Here is a 27,114-nt window from a genome sequence, read left to right as displayed (position 1 = left end):
TGGACATTATGGACACAGATGACTTCGATTTTGCAGACGACCTGGCACTACTGTCACATAGTCACCATCACATGCAAGACAAGACCAAAACCCTTGCAGAGACTTCCTCACAAGTAGGATTTAACATCCACGAGGGCAAAACAAAAACTATGAGGATAAATACGACCAGTGCAGAACCATTCATTCTAGGCGACACCACGGTAGATGAGGAGTCCTTCACCTACTTGGGGAGTATCATCAGCAATCAGGGTGGTACGGATGCGGATGTGAAAGCTAGGATAGGCAACGCAAGAACAGCATTTCTACGGCTCACAAACATCTTGCGCACTAGAGAGATACAGCACAACCAAAATCAGAATCTTCAACTCCAACGTGTAATCCGTCCTGCTTTTTGGGTCAGAGGCATGGAGAATTACAAAGATCACAATAAATAAAGTTCAAACCTTCAACAACAAATGTCAGCAGTTCTGTGGATGAAGTCAAAACAACTCCCAGCAGCAGACAAAATTGAATGAAGAAGATGGAGATGGATCGGACACACCAGTGTCAAACACCACCAGACCGGCTCTGACTTGAAACCCTCAAGGGAAGAGAAACAGAGGCCTTTGTGGTGCTATGGTACCAATGGTACTAATCATTTCTATAGAGTCTTTGTTTACAAGACCCTATCAGTCTCTCTCCACCATGGGACTCTTAATATGGAGAAAAATACTGTATTTGAACATGAGTGAGTGCCACGTTTCATTATTTTATCAATTGATGTTTCCTATATTAATATATTGAAAATATGTAGGCCTATTGCCCCATTTACAGATCCTTAAAGTTTCTATTTCAATCTTAGTGAAGACAAAATTCTAGCTCAATCTTTGATAGTTTGGTATTGAGTTGAGGCCTTAAGGGCATCATTGTATGTATGAATATTTACTGGTCACAGTTAATGGCACATGTATTGTGCCATTGACATTGAGTTAGACTGTCAGACAGCCTTTTGACATTCATAAGTCAAATTGACAACGTGTGTGTTGGGGGGGGGGGGGGGGGGGGGGCAAAGAATATGAACACTGCAAAACTGAAAAACAAGATGCGAGTATAATCAATGTATAGATCAGAATCAGCTTTATTGTCACATCACTGTTTTACAGGTAAAAAAAATGATGAAATTAGTTTTTGTGCGCAGTTCCCATTATGTCATTTTTTCAAAGAAAAACAAAGAAAGGGAAGAAGAGAGGGGGAGATCAAGGCAGGAAAAGAATGAAAGTTTGAGCACTTTTACCCCAAAAGTAAAGGTATAAAGAGTTTTCTTCTGTGTGGATCTTAGATATTTACAAGCTTTTGCCACAAACAGTAGCCTACAGCCAGAAGGTATTTACAAGCTTTGCTATATTTACACATAGTGGGTGCGTGAGCATGTTGTATCCATGTTGTTGTATATATCCATGTGTTTCAAAGTGTAATGCCATATATTATGGCATTACACTTTGACATTATGATGTTTCTCCCATGCAGTGTCTGTGTTCCTGTACATACCTCCACATACTGGTAAGAATGTTCACTGGACAAAAGGAATACTTGAAAGAAACAGCTATACATTTTGAAAATGAAATGGTAATTTTAATTAGGATGTTGTTGTTTTTTTACTGATAGAAGGTGCTCAGATCAGATTAGTAGGGTCTTCTCGATGCTCTGGAAGAGTGGAGATCTATTATAACAGCCTCTGGGGAACAGTCTGTGATGACAGCTGGGACCTGAAAGACACTGAAGTTGTTTGCAGAGAGCTGGATTGTGGGACAGCTTCAAGCTTCTTCAGCACGAATGGAGGGGGCGGTGGTAACATCTGGATGGATGATGTTGCTTGTTCTGGTAGTGAATGCTCTCTGACTCAATGCTCACATCGAGGATTTGGGACACATGACTGCTCCCATTCAGAGGATGTTGGTGTTGTTTGCTCAGGTAATATTTCTAATCTCTTCTTTCAAAATTGATCTTGTTAAGATAGCATTACCATTGATAGAACCTTATTGAATATTTGATTCTGAATCACGGAAGTAGTGGAGTCCAATGTTCACAAACGCAGTGTGTGAACCTAATTCATCATTATAAGATAATAATTAATATTAACATAAATTGATGTTTTCTTCTGCAGCAGGACAACCATCTCCTACTCTGTCCACATCCAGTTCAGCTCTTTCACCAGGAGAGAAGTTGATCCTCACCTGCTCCATTTCAACCCTGTTCTGTACACCTCTTGATGTGCATTTTTACAAGGATGGATCTTTCATTGGACAGGCTTTAATATCCAAACAGACAAGTGGAATATTAACACTGTCCAATGTTGACTCTTCTCGTCAGGGAAGTTATACTTGTCAATACTCAACTCCTAGCATCACAAGCTCCTACAGCAGCCAAGTAAACCTCATGGTTGGTGAGTAGAATGCTTTTATGAACTTAACCATTAGGAAACTATGAGTAGACTAGACTATACTCTAGTAAAAATTACTCCAGGATCAATGGGATAAGAAGAAATATGTTTGGCCTTTGGCATAGATTTGAGGAAATTAAAAGAATATAGTCTAACTCTAACCCCATGTCATGTTTATTTTTAGAACTTCTGTCAAACTACTTGCATCACTTGTGCAGAAGTGACATAAAACTCAGAAATTAGGCTTGATTGGCTGCTTTTATGAAAGATATATAATAATATTCAAACTTTATACTGTAAATCTGACAAATAAATTGTATTAGTCAGCTAATCCTAACCTTAAAATAACACACTGTCGTATAATGTTTATGATTAGAACGGTTCATTCTTTTTTATTTTCAGTGAGTCTCCCAAAGCCCAGCATCTCAGTGAATCCTGTCAGTGAAGTCACTTGGGGTAACACAGTTGAAATCACCTGTTCGCTCTCAACACAGCATTTGGGTGGAACCCTCACTTTGCGGCAGACCTCTGGTTCAAGAAAGTTCCAAACCACCAGTGGCACGTCATATACCTTCAACATCCCTAATGTGGAATTTGATCACGAAGGGTCATACCAATGTCAGTATGACACAACAGTTTCAAGTAGACGCTTCAACTCTCCTGAAAGTGACCCTGTTAAGATCTATGTTACAGGTGGGGAAATAACTATTGAATTAATTCAATTATTTTAAATGATAATCTAGTGATTCTATCTAGTCATACGTTTTAAACTAAGATACAATGCCAATAATAAAAACCTTTATTTTATTTCACACTCATATCCTACTATCTTCAGTGAATCTCCCAAAGCCCAGCATCTCAGTGAATCCTGTCAGTGAGGTTACCTGGGGTAACACAGTTGAAATCACCTGTTCCATTTCAACTCAGCATTTGGGTGGAACCTTCACTTTGCGGCAGACCTCCGGTTCATTTAGAAAGAAACAAACCACCAGTGGCAGATCCTATACCTTCAACATCCACAATGTGAACTTTGATCACGAAGGGTCATACCGATGTCAGTATGATATGATGACAGTTTCAAGCAGGCACTTCAAATCTCCTCAAAGTGACCCGGTTCAAGTCTCTGTTACAGGTGAGGAATTAACTACTGCATTCATTTCAAAACGTAGTTACATAATTGTACAGCTGGTCATTGCCGGGCAGTTTGAGGACTGGGTCTGGACTAGGGCATTCACTTCTAGTCATTTTTACTAGTTGACTAGTTGCCTAGTTTACTAGTCGACTAGTCGACTAGTTGTTAAACCACCTTTTATGTTTAAAAAAAATAATATTTGTACATTTAAAAACTGTGTACATTGGTGACTATAACTATAATCTACCTGATATTGAGGCCTACAAAATCGGTAAAAAAAAAATGAACTTTTTTGTTTTGTTTTTCTTATCAACTAGTCGACTAGTACCAGCAAGGTCGACTAGTGGATTTACTAGTCGACTAGTAAACTAGTCGACTAGTTGCTTAATGCCCTAGTCTGGACCTATGTCAGAGTTTTGTTGATTCTACTCATATACTGAGTTGGCAAATCGAACCTTTCAAAGTGATAGCATAAATGACTGATTTAACATTACTATAGTGCCACCATTAGGAGTATTAGCCCACAATGCCAGTTAAGTGAGTTTGTCATAGGAATGTACCTGTGTGCGAAGTTTTGTTTATTTTCATGCATGGGAAGGCCGGTTTCCTTATTGGAAGAGAAAAGAACAACAATGGCCGGCAGCATAGCTGCTTGGCGCTTATATACAATGCCAATAATTTAAATGTTTTTCTTCCTTATTCATGTCCTACTATTTTCAGTGAGTCTCCCAAAGCCCAGCATATCAGTGAATCCTGTCAGTGAGGTTACCTGGGGTAACACAGTTGACATCACCTGTTCCCTCGCAACTCAACATTTGGGTGGAACCTTCATTTTGCGGCAGACCTCCGGTTCATTTAGAAATATCCAAACCACCAGTCGCTCGTCACATACCTTCAACATCCCTAATGTGGACTTTGTCCATGAGGGGTCGTATCGATGTCAGTATGAAACAACAGTTTCAAGTAGACGCTTCAAATCTCCTCAAAGTGACCCTGTTAGGTTCTCTCTTACAGGTGAGGAAATTAATGAAATAATTATATTCAAATTGACTAACTAAAGACATGTCTTAAAGTTCCAGTAAGTAGTATGAAATATGTTTCTGTGTGAGCAGTGAGGCTGCCGCAGGCCAACATCTCCCTGACGACACCGTACACAGAGCTGGTCTGGGGTCCTGGGCATTCAGAGGTAACCATGGGTTACGGCTTCTCCATCACCTGCTCCATTGAACCTCAGTATCCTGGAGGCATCTTCTACCTCAAGTTCCTCAACTTCTCTGGCTCCAACACCATTATCATACAGCAGTCAGCAGGACATGACTCTGCCTCTTTCCAGTTCCCTGTAGCAGAGTATGAACACCAGGGCAACTACAGCTGTGTCTATGAAGTCACCATGTCCAAACGCAATTTCACTTCTAAATGCTCAGAGCTGCTCAGCATCTCAGTCAACCGTAAGAAGTTTATTTCAAGGATCAATAAATGCACACACAATCACATACTAGATCTAACAAACTAGTTACTTGTATATTTAAACACTTTCTTTCTTTCTTTCTTTCTTTCTTTCTTTCTTTCTTTCTTTCTTTCTTTCTTTCTTTCTTTCTTTCTTTCTTTCTTTCTCTTCTACCAGCCTCTCCAATCCCTCTGCTAGTGGGTGGTACTGTAGGAGGTGGAGGTGTGCTCCTGCTCTTACTGCTGCTGCTGATTGGTCTCTGTCTGATGTGGAGGCGGAGACTCAGAAAGCCTATGGTCAAGACTGATTCCACAGCCTGTGAGTTAATTATCTCCGCCAGGCCGAAAGGCTGGGAGGCGACCCTGTCCGTGTATGTAGCCATGTGTCTGTGAGCAACCGGGAAAATTTGCACGCACACTCTAATTGGTGCTATAACAGGCCGCGTCATAATTATAATAATCAATCATTAAAAAAATCCCTAATGTATCTTCAATGCATCTTCAACATATGACATTTGAATTGTAAGGTTCTGTGTTTGATCCCATGCCCAAGTATCAAGGCTTGGGTAACTAAGATGTTCGTATACTGACAGATGGTGGTGTGCTCCACCTCAGCAATCTATCTCCCAGGGTTCTAGCTATTTACGTTCATATTATTTTTACTCAAGTAATTCTAGTTTACTTAGAGGACCACTTCACCACTTTTCAACCTACCATATATAATTGGTCCTCACTAATGTTCATGATAAAAATGCCATGTATCTCGTGGGAGGGCTGTGGGAAACCTGTGCACCAGTGAAATCATCGATGGGGAATCCTGAAAAGTTGCAATGCGATAATGGAAGCCATCGTTCTCATGATAATAAAAATCACACCCGTGAGGGGCGCTAATATATTAATGTCTACTCATGTCTAACTCATGTTGATTAGGTGATGTAATGGTGATGTAAAACAAACAGTGACAAAACAAACATTAAATTCTCTTAGTGTTAATGGCATTTAATGTTCGTGTTAGGGACAAGATGACGTACATTTTCCCTTCATTGTCAATGGCGTTTTTAAAACAAACATTGAACTAAAAACAAACATTAAACTTCTATATAGGAGGGGCTACCTCTTGATGATGTTTTGTGTAAAGGTGTTTGAATTGCCATATTGTTGAAATATAAACTGGCCTTACTATGTACCAGTACTTAGATTTCAATGAGATCAAGCTGGTATAACATAGCCTATATGACACCAACACTGATATACTTGATGTCTTCCAAGGTGTGATGAACACCTACACCACAGAGGGCAGAGCCAATGATGAAGATTATGAAGAAGTGTTACAACCCGACCTAGGGGTCACTGGGCGCAACACAATAATGGACTCCCTGCTTCCCAGTCCCCAAACACATCCAGCCAACACCAGCTTAAAAGGCCAAAGTACAGTGGTTTATTGTCTCATTGGAACAAACAGGTAATCAGGGTGGCTTTCACAGAACAGAACCTACTAATACTATACTTACTTACTTACTTACGTGTCTATTTGTACGTCTCTAAATGTTTTGATGAATTGAACAAGGTGGACCGGACCCTCTTGTAAACAAGTGTAATGCTTAATTGGGTCGTCCACTCACAGTTAACAGTCTTTGTATTGAGTTTGTGCTTGAAATGTACTGTAATTCTGCAAACTGTTAATAAATATTTCAATCAATCAATACTATTACTATACTAATTAAGAAAGGAAAAACAAGCTTACCTTTAACAAAAATGCATATTCTTACCTATTACTATAGAAACACACCCACCCCTACAGTACCAAGGCTGAACTAAAACACATTAAGGACATTCCACAAACTCTTGTTTAAACAGTATACTGTTTTAGGTCGTTCTTAAAGATGTCCACAGAGGCTCATGCAGCTCTCAACACCTGCATGTGGAAGGGCTTTCCAATGTCTGGGAGCTACAGATGAAGGGCTCTGTCAGCTTTTGTTATTAGTCTAGTACGGGGAATGACTGCTAGACCAAGCCCTGGTCAGCAGCAGACCTTAAGGTCCTACTGGGCACACAGCATTGGAGAAAGTCAGTTCAATATTATGGGGCCTGACCATGCACATACTGTATAAGACCTTGGCTTGAACTACTGGACCCTGAAATGAACAGGAAGCCAGTCCAAGGAGGCTAAAGTAATATGATCGACATGGTTAACAGTCTGGCAGTATAGCATTGTGGATTAACATTCATCTGTTACTCAGGGAATAAAACATGTATAGGTCACCAACTTTCTGTGCGTGTTGAGGTGCGTAGTCTGATCATTACGGACGCTAACGCCAAGGCTTCTGACTGAGGTTGTAGCGCACATTGGTTTTGAGGGACCCAATACAAACAGTCACCTTAGGAACAATTTTATCTGAGGAATCTGAATGAAGTTACTCGCCATCCAGGACTAAATGGCACACACTAAATGGCACACAAACACACTAGCAATACATTCAAATTAAAATGGTGTCTTCTCTTTGTCGCCCTCAGAGACTGCATGGCAGCCAGCAACATACACAGATACGTCTACTACAACCCTGGTGCGGTAGTAGAGGAAGAGGAGGACAATGATGCTATCCATGCTAATACAGACATGCACCCAGAGAGCAGCACCAAAGAACACCTGAACCCTGAAAGGAGATCAGTGGAGGGCCAGAGTGATGTCGACGTAACTTATGTTACGAAACCCTTTTGGGTCTAGGGATGAGTTTGTAACATAAAAATCACACCTGTGTGAAGTGAGGGGCGCTCTTACCATATCGTACATCATCATGTCGTAAAATAGACACTATGCCTATTTGCTCAGACGCTATGACGTAAATTCTCCATTCATTGTCAATGGGGTTTGTGCAGGACAAAAATACCGATTTGCTCATCCACATATGATGTAAATTCTCCATTCATTGTCAATGGGAATTTAATGTTTGTGTGGGACGAAAATAACAATTTGCTCGTCCACATATCACGTAAATTCTCCATTAATTTTCAATGGGAATTTAATGTTCGCGTAAAACGAAAATCTACACTAATAGCTGAATATAGGAGGGGGCCGAGGGGCTATTACGCCCCTCAAAAATATTAAAGTTTGAATTACCGGGATGTTGAGCATGATAAGTGCAATTGGAAACCACATGGTTTTGGAAGTGCAAAGTGATGTTTTAGTGAGGTTCTTTTTGAGTGGTGTAAACCACTCCTACGACTGGCTTTGTTAGTTTACGTGTCTGTCTGTCTGTCTGTCTGTTCGTACCAAAAAATGAGCATAGATCTAGGAAAGTGGTCACTCAGTTCACACGGGTGTGATTTCATTACGTCAGACATTACGTCAGACCACAGCTGATCAGGCTATATAAGACCTTACACCACTCAGTTCACACGGGTGTGATTTTTAAAAGAACATCACTAAAACAGCACTTGTAATACTAATAGTATTACATGTACAAAATGTATGCACAGGGCATACAATAAACCATAAAGAAGCCACTAGCAAGGGATACAGGTTTTGCCAAAATAACAAATGGAGCAGCTAGGGAAAACAAAGACAGACTAACTAACTAACAAACTAACTAACAAACTAACTAACTAACTAACTAACTAACTAACTAACTAACTAACTAACTATAACTAACTAACTAACTAAAGAACTAACTAACTAGTATAGTGAAAAAAGCACGCCTGCCTGCCTACCTACTCTAACTAAACCAATGTTCAAAAATACATAAGTGGCAAACATCGGGGGTGTTGTCGGGGTGCCGACAGTATGTAGAGGCTTCTGTCTTTCCTGTCCCAATTAAGGCAGCATATACTGTAGGCCCACAATTTTAGTAGGAGAACGAACATACAGTAGGCCTAAAGTACAAAAGTACAAAGTTTGCTCTGGGATTCAAACACAATAAGGATTACAAATCAAGGCTACAAAGGGACAGGGCTACAAGGTGAAATGGTTGAGAGAGTGAACTGAGGTTCAGACAGCTAACTTATGATTGCCTAGCCCTAGGTAAAGGCCATGCCATGGTACTTTAAATACAGTCAGTTCAGAATTCAGTGTATTTAGTCGGTTACATTGATTTAATTATACAGAATTAAAGCAGTACCATACATGTGTCACAAACCGTGACCTGTTCTGTCACCCTGATTTTGTAGTATTCTAGTGTCTTGGTTTCCTCTAGCTACTGTTACCTGTCTTGTCTAACCAGTTGATTTGCCAGCGTTTCCACCTGCCTCTCATCTTGCGCTCCTACACTGGATGTGTACATTTGGATGTCAGGAGATGGATCTCCTCTGTTACAACTTTACAGTTAGTTCAGGTTTGTATATTTTTGAAACATTCTGCTAAATAGAAATGTTGAACTGTCCTTGATTACAAGGCTATAGTACGCTATAATCTCTTGGAAGCTGTAAATTAAACATTTCTGTTATTTAGGTTGCATCATGCATTTTCACTATTTGTACTTTGGCTTTTATACTGTTGCCATTGTTTTGGTTTATGTACATTATAGAAATTATATATAATGAGGCCCAAATGTGACTGTCAACTGCAAACTTCAACTCATCATCTCAATAGTTTGACTGTGCATGACACCCCATAATCATTTCAATGCATATCACTCAACTGCTGTGGAAACAAAAGGAAATTAAATCTGTATATGTTAGGGTGTAAACTTATAGAAATAAGATCTGAGCTTTTAATGTCACAAAGATGACACTGCATAACTTAAAATATATTTGTGTTGATATTAATTACGTTTTAGTTTTTAAGGTACATCTATGGTGCTTGATGTTGGTGTTGAAATAATTGTATGTCAAGTCTGACCGAGGCTGAATGTATGTGTGCTGCATGTCACTGCTCTTTAAAAAGTCAGTAAAGGCTTGTGACCAAAAACAACTTAAATGTCTCTTGTCTTTTCTTGTTTAATTTCTACGCAAAGTATAATGTTGTTAACACTCATGATAACATGAGTGTTACTGTTAAATAAATAATTTAAGAAAGGTTAAGATGTTATATCCTTGTGTTTATTATTACAATTCAATAAACCGTAGCTTGAACTCACATTTTGAATTCATGGTGTTCTGCCCTACTGGGGAAATATTCTGCCCATCCTTGTATTAGGCTTATAATTCTCATTCAGTCTATATACACAGTATTTTAGCATGTGAACTAATGGTAGCCTACTTTCATTTAACACATCTTCATGGGATATGATTGCATTGTCTTCAATTGGATTATGCAGAGGGGGATTTTATGACAAAGTCGCTTATACAGAAGCTCAAAGTGTCGCTTTGCTACGAGTTGTAAACTTGCAGATCGGCTATTTTCAATATTCATGTCCCAAAATGCCAGAGTTAATGTTGAAGGTTATTCCCACTGAATCTGTATTTATTGCACGGAAAAAGCGGACGACAAAAATGTATATTGAACCGCGTACTTCTTTGTGACTTCTCTCACACTGACTCCAAACTTGCCCTCTGACGAGTGGCTGAGACGGTGTAATTACAATCTGATGGACCAATAAAAAAATACAACAGGAGTGCCAATCAGAAACAATCATTTGCACATCACATCACTGGGTCTATTACCTTGTTGGAATGGTCACCCTGACTAATAGTTTGTAAGCTATGTACAGGCTACTACTTTATGTCTGAAAGGGGCGATTCGCCCAGGGCGCCATGGCTATAGAATCGGCCCTTAAGTGTAGCCATGCTTCAGTTGAACTACTTCTGCTCTGCCCTGGCTCGAATCCTGTGGAGGTTTTATTTAATTTATGGACAGCCATGTAATGCAGTACACTCTAAACTTCACATTTGTATCCAAAATACACTCTTAATTGCTTTGCAAACAAATGTAGTGCATTTGATTAGTAGGAGGTTTCTGGCTGAAAATATGTTTTTCACTTCCTCATGTGACAAGAGCATACACAGCAAGACCCAAGAGCTATGGCACTGAGCTGTGTAAGAATGAAACTGACAGTAGGCACTAGGCAGTATAGGCCCAATTTTACTTTGAGGGTGCATGTCATGGTACATGGTGGAAAAAATGAGGTTGGTAACCACTGTGAGCTTGTGCAGTCAATAAGAAATGTCTAACAACAAACGTGATTACACCGATTAATACAATGTTATTGTTACTTATAGTGTTTGGCTTTATGGCTTTTCGCTCAGTTTAGAACAGTAGAATTGTTTTTTTTTAACCTTTTTAACCTTGAACAGACTACTTTTGACCTATACTGTGTATTGTTATTGGTGATCAATAAACTAAATAACTATAGTCTAGAGAACGTAAATGGAAGAGAACTGAATGTCAACAAAGAGGAAGTGTCAATGCATGGTTTCCTGCACAGAGAACTCACCACATCTTCCTAATTCAGTCTTCAACTCCACTGGACAGTGACAGAGAAGACCCTATCAGTCTCTGTGCAATGGGACCTGCAATATGGAGAAGAATCCTGTGCTTGAACATGAGTGAGTGACTGGTTTTATTAACCTGTGTATTATTATATTGAAAATAACGTGTTTTCCCCATTTACAGATTCTCAAAGCTTCTATTTGAATCTTGGTGAAGTGAGAAGTATTGTTGAGGGCATCATTGTGTGTATGAATATTAATATGAAATATTAAGCCAACTGGCACATAGCCCATAGTGTTTCAACACAGTGTTGTCTGCTGTTAGATCTAGATCCTAGAGACATACATTGTGGCATTGATATTGTGAGTTGTTAAAATGGCTAAACTGTTAAACAGGGGTCAAATTCACACAGTGAACGACCATACTGGTCGTGGTGGGCTTGGGAACAAAATGCTTAAGTTATATACACACCAACAATTATTCAACAGTAATACATTAAATGAGTTAATGTTAAGTGTTAAAGGAGTAGTTCAGTAGTTCGATGTCATCGGTCAGTATAGGAGTCTCAGTAGGAGAGGAGACTCCGCCGGTCATCAAATTATTGGCTCAGGAATGTGGCTAAAACAAAAGAATCTCCATAAATTCAAGGTTTCATGGGGTGTGTAATTGATAGAAAATAAGTTGGGTTTTTTTTGTTTAAGGGCAACCCACACACCAAGAACGATAATTACAATGGTGAACGATATCGTTTTATCAGGTCACTGTCAGAGCGCTTTGGTTTGACACATCACATCATTATTATTCATCCGTGTGGATGGATGCTCACATCATTATACTTATCTATCAATCTAGGTGTGGACAGCCTTTTACTGTGCATGTACAGTATGGAAACATTGTGTTTAAAATACACAATATCTAGGTCTCTTTTTCTGTAAGGCCGTGTGGTGATTTCCTCATAGCCATGACATTGTGAATATCATCGTGTGAAAAGAGGAAGATGACAGAAGTTGCGATAGTTGCACTGAATGAGACAAGAGAGTATTGCGTCAATTGTCAAATAGTAGGCCTTCAATAGAATACAGTAGAATACTCCAAAAGCACTTTGGCTTAAACCAGCTCAGTACTAGATTTTGTCCAGTGGCCAACAATCAGTTTTTCCCCACATCAATGATGGATAATGCATTTCAACATTGGCACAGGAATGGACTGGTGTTTTTCTGTGATCTCTTTTCTGATGAGATGTTCATTTCTTTTGAAACACTTGATGCAGTTCATAATATACCCAGATCTCATTTCTTTAGGTTTCTTCAAATTCACCCCTACTTACCACCCAAGAATCAATTGGACATTAATATTGGAATTTAGCCCCACTGGGGAAAAACGTGTGTCTGTGATTTATGATTTGATACGGGATCTAAAACCAGTAACCTGCGACAAGACAAAAGCTGCCTGGGAGAGAGTTCTGGGTGTAGAGCTCCCTGAGGAGATGTGGGAGGACAGTCTACTACGCCATGGTTTAATTCAATTTAAATACTACATCGACTTCACTATTCAGGGGATAAACTGGCCAGGCTCTTTAACATCCCAGACCCTGGATGCCCAAGATGTAGCCAGACCCCAGCCTCATTAGGCCACATGTTTTGGACGTGTCCTTCCCTCACTACCTACTGGAAGCAAATATTTGACGTATTCTCTCATATGTGTGGAACAGTGGTGACCCCTTCTTTCCACACCGCCATTTTTGGCATAATTCCCCCAAACTGTAGCCTACACTCACATCTCCACAAGCAAATGCTTTGGCATTTGCGTCCCTATTAGCCCGTAGACTAATCCTCCTTAATTGGAAGTCCGACGATAAGGCACCTTCTTTTCAACAATGGCTAAAAGAAGTATCATTCCTGCCTCTGGAAAAACTCAGGTATAGAGTGGACAGAGCCCAAAAAAACTGGCTTGGAGTGCCTTTGTGGAGTTTGTTGAGGACTTTTCGTTTCAGTGAACTGTAATCCGGACTGTGTCCCTATCTTGACTCTCTTTTTGACATGCTTTGTCCCACCACTTTGTTTTTGTTTTTTTGCTTTTGTTTTGTTTTTGTTTTTTTAGGGGGGGGGGGGGGGGGGGGTTGTATATGTATGTGTGTTTTGTGTGTTTTCATTGTGTACATGTGTAATGAAGAAATGTAAAAATAAAGTTTACAAAAAAAGAATACAGTAGAATAGATATTTAGCCAGCCTGCTTGAAGGTTCTCCCGTGTTTGTCCCGTGTTCTCTTTTGCAGATTACTGTCACTAATTGACATAATGTGCATATTTAATTAGATAAAGGCCATTAGACAGGTTTGATTGGCACCTATATACCTACCTATCACAGTATTTAATTGCGCCACATATTCTTTATACTAAAATGAGCAGCAAAGTGCCTATAGTTATTTTGTCACTGGATTCCTTGGGTCATGACGCATCTCCCCATATAGGCCACGCCCATTTGCGTCATGATAGATTTTCCGCCATTTAGAATTTTCTCCAAAACACACTTTTTGCTTTTCCTCCTACAGATTTTGTCCAAATCTCACAAAAATCTGTACACATGATCTCAGGACCCATCTGATTAAAACACCAACTGCAGAATTTTGGTAGTGCGTATCGTTCGGCCGTAATCGTCGTCCGAAGATAGTAGGAGGGGCCTATTTTACAAAAAATGCCATAAATCACGAACGGAATGTCCAATCCATCCCAAATTTGAATCACATGTCGCAGGTGGTTCAATCAACCAAGTACCACAAGCAATTCTATTTTCATCCATAGGGGGCGCCGCAAATGCGAGAAATGTAACCGTTTGTCGCAAAAACATGATTTTTGGGGGATAAATCCCCTCCGAATTACTTACGCATGATCGCAGGGGTGACGTGACATTGTAATTGGCTGGCAATATTAGTGGGAGGGGCATATGTAAGCCACTGCGGCAACCACACTTTGCAATTTTTTTAAATTGCGACCTTTCCAGTTTATATTCATATTTGAATAGAAAAGAGAGGTCGCACACAATGCATCGCATCGCGACGCATTGTGAGCTTGTAGATCAGCTATTTTCAAATGGTCGAAATGTATATAGGGTTGAAGTGGTTACAGTAATGTATGTTTTTCTAATCAAAATGTAAATCTCCAAAGTAACTAGTAACTAAAGTTTTCAAATAATTGTAGTGGAGTAAAAGTACAAATGTTGGCTCTGAGATGTAGTGGAGTAGATGTAAATGTATTGGAAATTGGAATACAGTCAAGTAAAGTACAAATACCTCAAAATTGTACTTAAGTACAGTATTTGAGTAAATGTACTTAGTTACTTTCCACCACTGGGTTAACGGCAGGAGGATGAGTTAACAAAACGTCAACAAAGAGAGAAGTATATGACCAAGCTGTCCGTCTGATGACAAAAAAGATTACGAAAGAAAGGAGAGAGACAGAAGACACAGAAGTGGTCAATGTGATCCTCAACTTCATATTGACATCTGTTGTCCAGATCATATCTCACACCAGGGCTGCAGGGCTGAATCATTCAGGCCGCGGTAGTCAAGTCATACACCCAGCATTTCATATTCTGCATTTTAAGTGTTGCAACACTTATACATACACGTGTGGGGATTGAAAAACCATAAAACCTGGGTGATCTACTGAATGCTATCAAATTGTATGTTTATTCACGCAGCATAGTACTGTACAGAATGAATGATACATTCTCTGGCTGATTTTAGTTTCTACCCTTCTAAGGACTAGCTGAGACCCCAACTTTTAGAACCAATGGTGTAGTGACAGGCGGGAACCCCTTTTGGTGTTTTAAGAATTATGTTATACTTTAGCTATTGAAAAATAGCAGATCTACAAGCTCATAGTGCGGCACCGAGTGCCGCGCTACGAGCTTGTAGGTCTGCTATTTTTGAAAAATCGAGAAAATGTGGTGCAAATCTTTGAATATATATTCTGTCAGAGCGATCGTTTTTAACTCAATCTTTGCTTCATGGGGGATCCCTGGAACAACATATTTTCAGATGGGGGTCGGCGGCCAATTACATATATTTTTGGGGTCCTTGACATGAAAAACTTTAAGAACGACTGACATAGAAACATAGGCTTTTCAGAAAACTGTCAGGATTTAGAAGACATTTGCAGAAACGTCTTCAGGTCTAAATGGGTTAAGAGCGTACCGGACCGCATCTCCATGATATGATCTACTGCACCACGGATATGTCAACATGAAGTCGAAATGAGTCATAGTTCTCTCTTTTTGTATCTTTTTGTCATCAGTTTCCTCCTTTAAGTGAAAGAAAAGTAGTGTCAAAATATCTTTTGTATATTCGGTTTCAGGCCGTATGCGGGTATAGTAGCTTTTCGTGCTGGGGCCCTTTACTTTAGAATCATATGATAGACTGACTGATCAGCTGGTTATGTTCTTTCACCACTTTATTATGTGTATATGTAACAATACATAACATTATATGAGAGCCGCTATAATTAAGATTTCCAGGGTGAATGCCTCTGACTTAATTGGCCTAATTTTCTACAGTGCCACCCTGCTCTTTGGGCCCTGCAGGGCTTGTGCCCAGAATTTCCCATTCAGGAATCCAGCTCTGACGCATCCCCAAAGCTAGTTAGTGCAACCAGTCTATTGTAATTGTAACACTTTATTAGTGTGGTTGCCTATGGGCAACCATACTATTGTTCCCCTTACCTTTTCTTTTCATTCATTAGTGTGGGCAACCAGACTATTGTAATGTAACACTTTATTTATTATTAGTGTGGTTGCCAGACTATTGTAAAACGCTACTCCCACAGTTTTGACTGTAGGCACTTGAGCCATGTCAAATCGACTACTTCATCGGGAATGGTGTGCTTGCTCATTGCTAAGAGAAATGTTGTATAGTTGAATTGATATTAATTAATTAGTGAATTAATTTTCCCCATTCACTTAACATGGGAAGATCTAAAAGTCCAACTCAAGTATTTTTGAGTTGGACTATGTAAGCGACTGCGGCAACCACACTTTGCAATTTTTGAAAATTGCGACCTTTCTAGTTATAAATATATTTGCTCTGTCTGTTCGGTTATTTGGCGATGTTGCGCCGGGGCTCCGACCAGCCCATGCAGTTGGCAGAGTATAGAGACTAACACGCACAGGGTGAACTAAATGTTCCAATAATAGCTTATATTTGATGAACTCAAACGTGCATTTTATAGGGTTTTTATTAATTCATATTAATCATAAACACTTACAATCATACATTCACACGTTCTGTTCACACTTCCCCCAACACAAGATGATCTCAGTACCCTGGAGCTCTGTCCTATTGGTCTGTAGTTCTACCCTGCTCTGTTGGTCAGGAATTCTAGCTACCATTTCACACTCTAAACTGTCCCAGATCTTGGTAAAGCTTAGCTTGTCCTTGATGACTTTCAGACTTAGTTCAGTGATAAGTGTATCACTAATTATGTGGTTTTAAATCTACGTTAACATTAATTAATTGCCATTAATCATTGATCGATCAGGACACAAGAAACACAAGAACACTTGGTTACAATCTAAACATCATATTACATCGATTATGAATAATGCACAATTATATATAGCATATAATACATACCGCTGGCGTCTGCCTAACTACATGTATCACGTTCGTTGGTATTGGTGAATCTGCCTAATACTGTGCTACACAGAATAGTCACAGTGGGCTCTGACTGAAATCACACCTCCATGCTAAACACTTTCCCAATCAGATGCCACTGACCATCCTGCCTTTCTCCTCTGAGAGGCAGTTTGTGGTGCAGTCAGCTTCCTGCCTGCACCGCTGACCTTAGCTGTTAGACTATCACATATTTATTATTTAGGCTTTTTACCAACCCAATATATAATAGGTTATTTAGAACACATTACACAATTGAAAGGAATTAAAGATAGAAGTTACTTATTCCCCATTGCCATGTTCTACTTGTGTGAGTTGACACTGCTCTGGGAGGTGCCATAAACTATAGACCCTTCACAGCTGGAATGCTGACAAGCAGCCAACCCCCCAGCAAGGAAGTGGCCTGGCTGTGACCTCCCAGGCTCTCCTTAACTCACCAATGAGCAGTAATTCCCTCTAGTATGGAAATATATCCAGACCCCATAATCCAAATACATTTTCTCCCCAATTTCTGAGAATTAATCTTGCACACCCATAAATAACACGACACTGTCTGTATGTTTTATTCACATTAATGCAGTGCCGGTAAGGTGGCCCTAAGCAAGATTATTTTCTGTGGCCCCTCCATGTCAGGCTCCAGAAAAAATAGTACATTTGCGATGAAAATCCTTCAATCAGGTGCACTTTGAAATCAAAATTAAGAGGTTAGACCTATAAAGAACTACACACATCATATTAGATTATTATCATCTTTACTGTGCTATTGCCATCAATTAAATCAACTAACTGCAATCAACTGCAAACCATTTCACCCGTGGGCAGTGGTCCACTATATGTCACACTCACTCCAGAGGGCCACAATGCATATAGTCAAAAAATAGCTGATCTACAAGCTCAAAATGCGACGTGTTTTGTGCTATCTGCTATTTTTGCTAATTGCTAATTAATTATTTTTAGCTACCGGTATTTCTGAATTGGAATCCTGAAAATTAACATTTTTATTTAATTTCAAATACATATATAATATATATGTATTTGAAATTCTTATGTTCACTTTATGAACTTAAATGCAAATACATTGGACATAAAAAACTAGTACTAGTCATTAAGCTACTAATATAGACTGAAGTAATTAAAGCGGGTCATGCTTGCATGTTTGGAATTTGAACAGCTGAAATCAATAATATATCAGTATTCCGATATTAACCTGCGGGCCGCATTAAGTGAAGGTGGGGGACACATGTGGCCCCTAGGCCACCAGTTGATATTAACCTGTGGGTCGCATTAAGACTGTTGCAGACCCCTGCATTAAGTGAAGGTCGGGGCCAAATGTGGCCCCTAGGCCGCCAGTTGATATTAACCTGCAGGCCGCATTAAGTGAAGGTGGTCCCCAGGCCGCCAGTTGATATTAACCTGCGGGCTGCATTAAGTGAAGGTGGGGGCCACATGTGGCCGCTAGTCGATATTAACCGGCAGGCCGCATTAGGCCGCCAGTTATTAACCTGTGGGTCGTATTAAGTGAAGGTGGGGGCCACATGTGGCCACCAGTTGATATTAACCTGCGGGCCGCATTAAGTGAAGGTGGGGGCCATATGTGGCCCCCAGGCCGCCAGTAGCCCTATATGGGATAGGGGATACATTAAAAAAAAAGAAAAAATCTTCTCCTTGTGATGTGGCCCCCTCAGTGGTTGTGGCCCTAAGCGACCACTTATATTGCTTATGCCTAGAACCGGCCCTGCATTGTCACTTGTCTGTCATTGTCAGTTTAAACACACACTGTCAAGATCAAGCAGGCTTTGCTGACTTCACCTTTGAAACCAAACAACAACCAAAAATGAGTAAAGGGCTGGAAAAACAAAACAAAACTGTCAGAACAAGTTTTATCTGCATGTTACTGTAATGTTACTTATAACTGTTATCACAATGAAAAGTACTACAATGTCACATGCCAGGGTTTTAGACACAAGATACAGGAATGCACATTCCAAAAATAATCAATTTAATCAATGAAACCTTTTTTTTTTTTGCAATTGTGGTGAAAGTCATTTTTGTCTCTGCTCTGCCAGACCGAAGGTATGGCCGTGAGTCTGTGACTATGTTTTCGCCTCTGTCCGTCTGTTTGTGCGTGTGTCCGTCCGTCCATGTGTCTGTCTGTCCGAGTACAGCTCATCTCCAGAGTAGTTGGCCCGATCAACATGACTGCACATACATATACATTCTAGTGCCACCAGGAGGCCGATTTTTTCTTTTACTCCTAGATTTTGTCCAAACATCACGCAAATTGGTACACATTATCTCTCTATAGTCGTGTGATCCAGACGGATCTGTCACATTTTTCATATTCCATTCTGATTGGCTAAGATTGTCTCCCAAAGTTAATTTGCAGCCAGGAGTGGTCTGTTTTGTTGAACAAAATACTCCTACAGTACTCCTATACATTTTGATGAACAGATTTTGATATACAGATGAACGCAGCAGCCTCCGATTGCCGTGAAACATTGTTGGCCCACATTGACCTATACCTACCCTGGCGGAGAGCTGCGCTCCGAGGAGCACATTATTCTAGTCTATCAATGTATTTCAAAGTGTAATATGCCAATAGTATGGTATAATATGTGATATGTTGACATGATTTGAAAAAACATGAAAGTAACTAAGTATGCTCTGTTTCCACCGACAGTGTCTGCTTTCCTGTACATACCTTCACATACAGGTCAGCACCTTCTCTGAAAAAATAAATACAAATAATAATAATAAAAAGAAAAAGTTAATGAAATGAAAATTTTAATATGGATGTTTTTTTGTTTTTGTTCATAGAAGATGCCCAAATCCGATTAGTTGGGTCTTCTCGGTGCTCTGGAAGAGTGGAGGTCTATCACAACAACAGCTGGGGAACAGTCTGTGATGACGATTGGGACACGGATGATGCTGAGGTGGTTTGCAGAGAGCTGAACTGTGGGATGGTACAGAGTGCTCCTGGAAATGCCCATTTTGGCCGAGGGACTGGTCCAATCTGGATGGATAATGTGCGTTGTTTGGGAAGTGAAAAGTCTCTAACTCAGTGCCCAAACAGGGGATTTGGTAAACATGATTGTGGTCATTATGAGGATGCTGGTGTCAACTGTTCAGGTAAGAGTCGATGTCATGTCACTCATTTCAAATAAATGATTGTATATGAAATACACAAATGTGCAACATTCTTTTTTTCTATCCTTTTCTTTCTTTCTTTCTGTCCAGGCCCAGTGGTGAGGCTAGTAGGTGGTAGACAGTGTTCTGGCAGGGTGGAGGTCTATCATAGTGGTCAGTGGGGGACGGTGTGTGAAGACAACTGGGACCGGAAAGATGCTGAGGTGGTTTGCAGAGAGCTAGGATGTGGGACAGTTTCCATCACTAAAAAGAAGTATGGGGAAGGTACTGGTCAGATCTGGATGGATGGTATTGCTTGTTCTGGTACGGAATGCTCTGTGACTCAATGTCCACATCATGGATTTGGGAAACATGACTGCACACATCCTGAAGATGTTGGTGTTGTTTGTTCAGGTAAGATATGCATATGTAAATTGTATTAGAAATTATCTTGTTGAGATTGCATCACTTTTGATATAACATGGATTAATTTGATTGCAATTCACTGAACAAGTGGAGTTCAATCTTCACAAGTCGTTCCTCCAAACAGTGATCTGATCGAAGCAGCAGTCCCTCAATGTGAGCTGTTTCTTCTGCAGGACAAACATCTGGGCCATCTGCTAGACCATCTCCTAGGTTGTCTGCATCAAATTCAGTTCTTTCAGCAGGAGAGCAGTTGATCCTCACTTGTTCAGTTTCACCCCAGCGCTGTACACCTCTTCATGTGAATTTTGACAAGGATGGATCTTCCATTGGACATCATCACACCATTTTACAAACCCAACAACAGACCAATGTTGGGATGTTAACACTGTCCAATGTTAAATCTTCCAACCAGGGAAATTATTCTTGTCAATACTCAACTCGCAGCACCACAAGCCCCTACAGCAGCCCAGCAAAAAGCATCTTTGTTGGTGAGTCAGGAGTTTCAGAAGAAATATAATCTCTACTGTACATAAAGGATTTCTCCTGCGTTTGGGGGATTTCACCCATTTTGCGTGATCAACCTGGTCAAACCTCTCTCTTATCAATGAGAGTGGGAATGTTACTCTTTTACTCTTGCTTTATGTATATTTTGTCTGGATAAACTCCAGTACCACATACAGTTGGGTGCCACCGATATTGTCCCATTTGACCCATTTAGGCCTGACCTCAAAATTTTTAAAAATCCTTCTAAATCCTCTTTAGTTTTCTGAAATAAATATTTTCACGATTTTTCAAAAATAGCAGACCTACAAGCTCGTAGCGCGCCACTCGGTGGCGCGCTATGAGCTTGTAGATCTGCTATTTTTTAATAGCTAAATTATAACAATGTTTAAAACGCCAAAAGGGGTTCCCGCCCAAAATGGGTTAACAAAATGGGCAAACCTCAGCAAAAAGAAAAGGACAATATCGATAGCCTCCAACTGTACAGTGTACACACTCCTGTAGGTGTATTTAAATTGAATGCAATTATAAAGAGATTGTCACTTTTAATTAGTGGTTATTATTAAAGATGGCTCTTTTGCATCAGTCATCAAATCAATTTTTGTAATTGTCAAACTCCCCAAATCCCCCAGAATACTAGAAATTACATCTACTTTGTTAAATAAATTCTTGGGGAGAACTAACAAACCCCCTCCTTGGCGGAGTGGTCAGTGTCACCCCCATAACAAAGTCAAACTGTCCTACATCACTTGTATCCAAGTGGCATAAAAATCCAGATATTAGGCTTCATTATTATCCTTTTTTTTAAACTACACATTTTATACATTTCGGGTGAATTATAAAAAGATTGTGGGATGATCCATCTTAGCTTACTCATGTTTCATGATAACTACTTTTTATGTATGGGATGTATTGCCATGCTTTTTGTTCTTGCTTAACGTAAATCGCTCTGGATTAAGAGCTAAATTGTAAATTGTATTAGCCGTTTGCTATCTTCTGGTTCATGATCCTGGGTTAATTTTTGCTTTAAAAAGAATCTGACTGTAGTAACTACTACTAATAGCTAACGTTTTCAAATAATTGTGGGTGTAGTAAAAGTACAATATTTGCCTCTGAGATGATAGATAGATAGATAGATAGATAGATAGATAGATAGATAGATAGATAGATAGATAGATAGATAGATAGATAGATAGATAGATAGATAGATAGATAGATAGATAGATAGATAGATAGATAGATAGATAGATAGATAGATAGATAGATAGATAGATAGATAGATAGATAGATAGATAGATAGATAGATAGATTGATTTGCTGTAGCCTATGTGAAATATCTTTGTTTCTGTGTGAACAGTGAGGCTGAAGCAGCCGAACATCAACCTGACGTCTCCACACACAGAGCTGGTCTGGGGTCCTGCTCATTCAGAGGTAACCAGGGGTCACAGCTTCTCCATCACCTGCTCCATTCCCCCCCAGTATAATGGAGGCATCTTCTACCTCAACTTCTCTGGCTCCAACAGCGGCAGGCAGCAGCCTGAACCGGACCCCACCCACTCTGCCTCTTTCCAGTTCTCTGCAGCAGAGTATGAACACCAGGGCAACTACAGCTGTTTCTATAAAGTCTTCACGTTTACTTCTAACTGCTCAGAGCTGCTCAGCATCTCAGTCAAACGTAAGAGACCAATTGATGTAAAGGGTCAACACACATCTTCAATTGTAGATCTATTTTCACTAGTCCTTTCTGCCTTCCTTCTTATTTCTTTCTTTTTTCTAGCCTCTCCAATCCCTCTGATAGTGGGCGGGACTGTAGGAGGTGTGCTCCTGCTCTTACTGCTGCTCCTGATTGGTCTCTGTCTGATGTGGCGGCGGAGACACAGAAGGCCAGCGGTCAAGACTGATCAAACAGCTAGTGAGTATTATCTTCATATTGATACATCAATCTATTCCACTAACTAGTTGCCCACGTCTAGCTATACTAGATGGGCATGGGTTAGGTGAGTTCTGGGTGTAAGGCCTAGTAGTAACCTGACCAGTTTGTTTTGAGAGGTCTGCAGTTTTGTTTTTAATGTGCCTTTGAGGTGCTCAAGAGCTGCGGTCTGGATCCTGAGACCTGGCAGGCCAATGAAAATGACAGCTCCAAATGACGCTCTGCAGTCAAACATGGAGTAGAGGAGTCTGAAAAGCGTTGCATCCAGGAAGCGTCAGCTCCGAAAGACCAGAGCCAGCTCCTCCCTCTCACCTAGCCGGCCCCCAGACATCACATGCCCTCACTGCAATAGGGCATTCCGTGTGTGGACCATGGCCCAGGGTTTGATTTATAGTATGTTAATTCACTAGACCATTTAAAGATTTACATCAACTTAACAGGTTCTAAATACGAAAGTGACAGTAAGAATGGGACAGCAACAAGGATTACCCCCAAGATTACAATAAAATTAAAGTCATAAAACAGAGAAGAGAAGCTAAAATGTAATCAAATACTCAATCTACAGAGGACCTACAGTGAGAAAAAAGGAAGCATGCAGGGAGGATGGAGTGCACAATACCAAAGTGTAAGGGGGGGGGGGGGTGGGGGGGGGGGGGGGGGCATCGTTGTGCATCGCTGTACACGTGCATGGAGCGGCCTCATCGGCCATCTTCTCACCCACAAGATGTGAAGTTAATTGGTCATCTTCATCTTGGATGAACAAATTCACCCTTTGTCAAGCCCCACCCATTGGTTGCCGTTTCGTGGTTGGACAAAAATCCTTTCTCTCCTTCCACTACCATTGAAATAAGGTGTTTTTCAGTTGCTTCGTATTGATATTCTGTGCATTCAATTCTTATTTTAAACTTGGTGTCAGTAAAAAGGAACATCACATGTGCAGCAAAATGGTGAATCCACACAGAGTTTATTATCACACCTTAACCAAACACGATGCTCATCCGTCCTGATAGTAATCCACTTCTTCGTACGGATTGTACTGTAGCTTTTCCTTTGCTGTTTGAGAAACTCATAATAATCATAAAATAAATGCTCTAAAACGTTCTAAACAATGTTCAAACTATGAATATGATCAACTTCTCTCATTCCAACTGGTGCATCAACCCTGTTACAGTGTTAAACTTGTTGGCTCTGAACCTGTTACTGCTCAACCCTGTTACCTCTGAACCAGTACAATTTCCTCCCAGGCGCGATGAACGTCTATAACACAGGATGCAGATCCGATGATGATGATGATGATGATGATGATGAAGGAGACTACGTCAATGCAGATGTCTCCACCTGTCACCATGTCAATGATGATGACAGTAATGACTATGAGAACGGGTCAGTACACAGATTTGAAATTTACCTCATTTGAAGAATGCCTCATGAAATAATGATTATAATAATAATCATCATCATCTTGATCGTCATTATCATCATCGTTATCATCATGGCACATGAGGACTTTTCTTTTTGAAGTTCAAGTTGGTTATAATGTGGGTAAAATGTGTTCCCATCTCCTTTATTAACATATACTTAACTCATGTCTTCTCTTGTCGACTTCAGAGACTACAAGGAAGCCAGCAGCATGCACAGACACGTCTACAACCCTGGTGAGGACGAGGAAGAGTCAGAGAATGATGATGATGATGACAGAGATGATGAGAATGGGTCAGTACACTGAGTGTAGGAGACAAATGTGGGAGACACATATGTGGTTGGACTAACTCAAATGTAGTTGTTATTTATTGTGTGGGTGCTAGGTGTGTTCGTTTTAATGTCTAAAAAATGTCAATGTTTGTAATGCTGAAATGTGTGCGTTCGGTTTATGAATGGAAAACGGGAAAATTTGATTTTATCATATTTCTGCTGGTTTGGGGCTATAATATATATAGGCCATAATTTAACTTTTTTTACGTTGACTTTTTTAAGGTTGGCATCGGATATTCTGAATGTGTTAATGTTTTAGCTACTTTCAACCTGGTGTCACAACTTTGGGCAAAATTCTAAATGTGTTCCCCATCTCCTTGTGCGGTTCATTATTAACTTACAGACATTATGTTGAACTCATGTCTTCTCTTGTCTCTGTTGGCCTCAGAGACTACAAGGGAGAGGAAGAGGAGGAGGAGGATGCTATCTATGCCAATGTAGACATGTACCCTGAGACCAGCAACAAAGAACACTTCCACCCTGGAAGGAGAGCAGTGGATGGTCAGAGTGCTGAAGATGAGCAGGACAACATCTATGCTAACTATGATGGCTAATATATGAGACCTTGTTCAACAGCAACTTAATACATTTGATTCAATTTAATGAAGTATTAGTTTGGAATCAAGTAAGCACATTTTTAATGAAGGTTGTGTTATATTGATTTAATTTGATGAATAGAATATGGGCCTAAGTATTTTATGTGAAAATGTACATAAAAAAAGAATGCATTTGGAATATGGTCTTTTAAATAATGTAAAGTAACATTATCATCGAACTTTATTTTTAATGACTAGGCTACTAAGCTACAGGTTTTGCAGCAATTTGTAGTAGGCCTAATTGTAGAAATAGTAGGCCTAATTGTAGACATAGTAGGCCTAATTGTAGAAATAGTAGGCCTAATTGTTTAAGCATGTTTTAATCTATATATATTTCCAAATATATATATATTTTACATTTTGGAAATAGGAGACGTAAAAAAAAAAGTCAACATTGAGGTGCCCACTCTTACCTGGTGCCCACTCTTCTGGTTACCATACTTAATCTTTTTATGTTTTGGAGGTACTGGCCTGTCGCTGTCCATTGACGGTGGTGCTGAACCAGTCACCTGTGTGTGCGTGCGTGCGTGCGTGCGTGCGTGCGTGCGTGCGTGCGTGCGTGCGTGCGTGCGTGTGTGCGACTGTGCGTGCGACTGTGCGTGAGAGAGAGAGAGAGAGAGAGAGAGAGAGAGAGAAGCAATAACCCATAAATGTATAAAGAGAGCTTTATATTACAGTGTGTATAAATATATATTTTATTTTACCCACTTTAAGATGTAAGGGCTGTAAAGTCAGCTGCTGCCCGAAAATTACAAGTAGGAGCTTGCTCAGTCCCTTAATGGTATTTTGGTCCAGCGTCACCCGTTATCTATTTTGCCGACACCGGTATTTGCGCCTAGAGGTGTGGTCATATAGGCGTGTTGGCACGCTTTCCCCTAAATTGCTATTTTGGTCACACACATTTGGGAAGGCGATAGTGGAGTTTAAAACCACCCGTAAGCCATATGCCAGCAGCCAAATTAGTTTGGTATAGAGCGGCGCGCTCTATTGCAATTTTCTATTGCATCTCTTTGTAATTTTCCTATAATCAGCAGAAGTGAGTGCTTGCCACTTCCTTGTATCCATTGCGTTTATATAATTGTATAATCAAATAAGTTATTTGTGCCAGGCATTGTGCGGCATGCGCGATTCCATTTGCTTGTTCAGTTTCATCACCACATAGCGCAGCAAATGGGGTTTAAATTATGTAGTGTTAATTTAAGTCAGATAGTGTACAAATTAACATTGAGGATTTTACTGTGAGGCCTGCAGGGGCAGGGGTGAGGTGGGTTCGTGGAGTGAGGCCAAGTAGTAGCCTGACTAGTTTGTTTTGGGAAGTCTGGAACCTTGTTTTAAGGGCCTTGGAGGTGCTGTGGTACCAAGAGGTGCATGCATAGTTGAAGAAACCTTGTACGAGGGCTCCTGTTAAGGTCTTCAAGGTGTTTTTGTTGACCAGTGAGGAGATCCTGTATAGGAATCTTGTTCTTTGGTTGACTTTTTTTATCACATTGGTGGCCATTTTATCACCGGAAGGATTGCATCCAGCTCAGTGAGCTCACTGATGTGCTATTAAAACCAATTGCTAGCTGTTAACGGTGTCAAAAGTCTAAATCTAAAAAAAAAACAGCACTAAGCCACCCCCTTGTGACCAAAAAAGTAATCATTTCTACTCTTGTTCTTTTCATTTCAACACAAACTATAAAGTAAATTTCTATTTTGTAGTATTTGAAATAAAGCTACATGTTGATCATGATACAGGTGCATCTCAATGATTTG

At 40.1% G+C, this 27,114-nt stretch overlaps 1 protein-coding gene across 1 annotated transcript; it reads left to right on the top strand.

Annotated features, from left to right (window-relative positions):
* Window positions 1-8: 8 nt before the first annotated feature.
* Window positions 9-25,450, top strand: LOC306937147 (uncharacterized protein; the record flags this gene model as incomplete). Its single annotated transcript, XM_079520813.1, has 15 exons — window positions 9-252; window positions 2,822-3,112; window positions 3,255-3,551; window positions 4,272-4,565; window positions 4,664-4,999; window positions 5,176-5,316; window positions 6,267-6,459; window positions 7,512-7,689; window positions 19,095-19,101; window positions 20,266-20,439; window positions 22,439-22,756; window positions 22,859-22,993; window positions 24,256-24,394; window positions 24,620-24,724; window positions 25,152-25,450. The coding sequence occupies 15 exons, from the start codon at window positions 9-11 to the stop codon at window positions 25,315-25,317; spliced, it is 3,018 nt and encodes a 1,005-aa protein (XP_079376939.1). The 3' UTR covers window positions 25,318-25,450.
* Window positions 25,451-27,114: the final 1,664 nt, after the last annotated feature.

Source organism: Electrona antarctica (genome assembly GCF_951216825.1).
Source record: "Electrona antarctica genome assembly, chromosome: 14".
Lineage (NCBI taxonomy): Eukaryota > Metazoa > Chordata > Actinopteri > Myctophiformes > Myctophidae > Electrona > Electrona antarctica.
The sequence above is the reverse complement of the archived record's forward strand: the minus strand, read 5'-3'. Positions and strand labels throughout refer to the sequence as shown.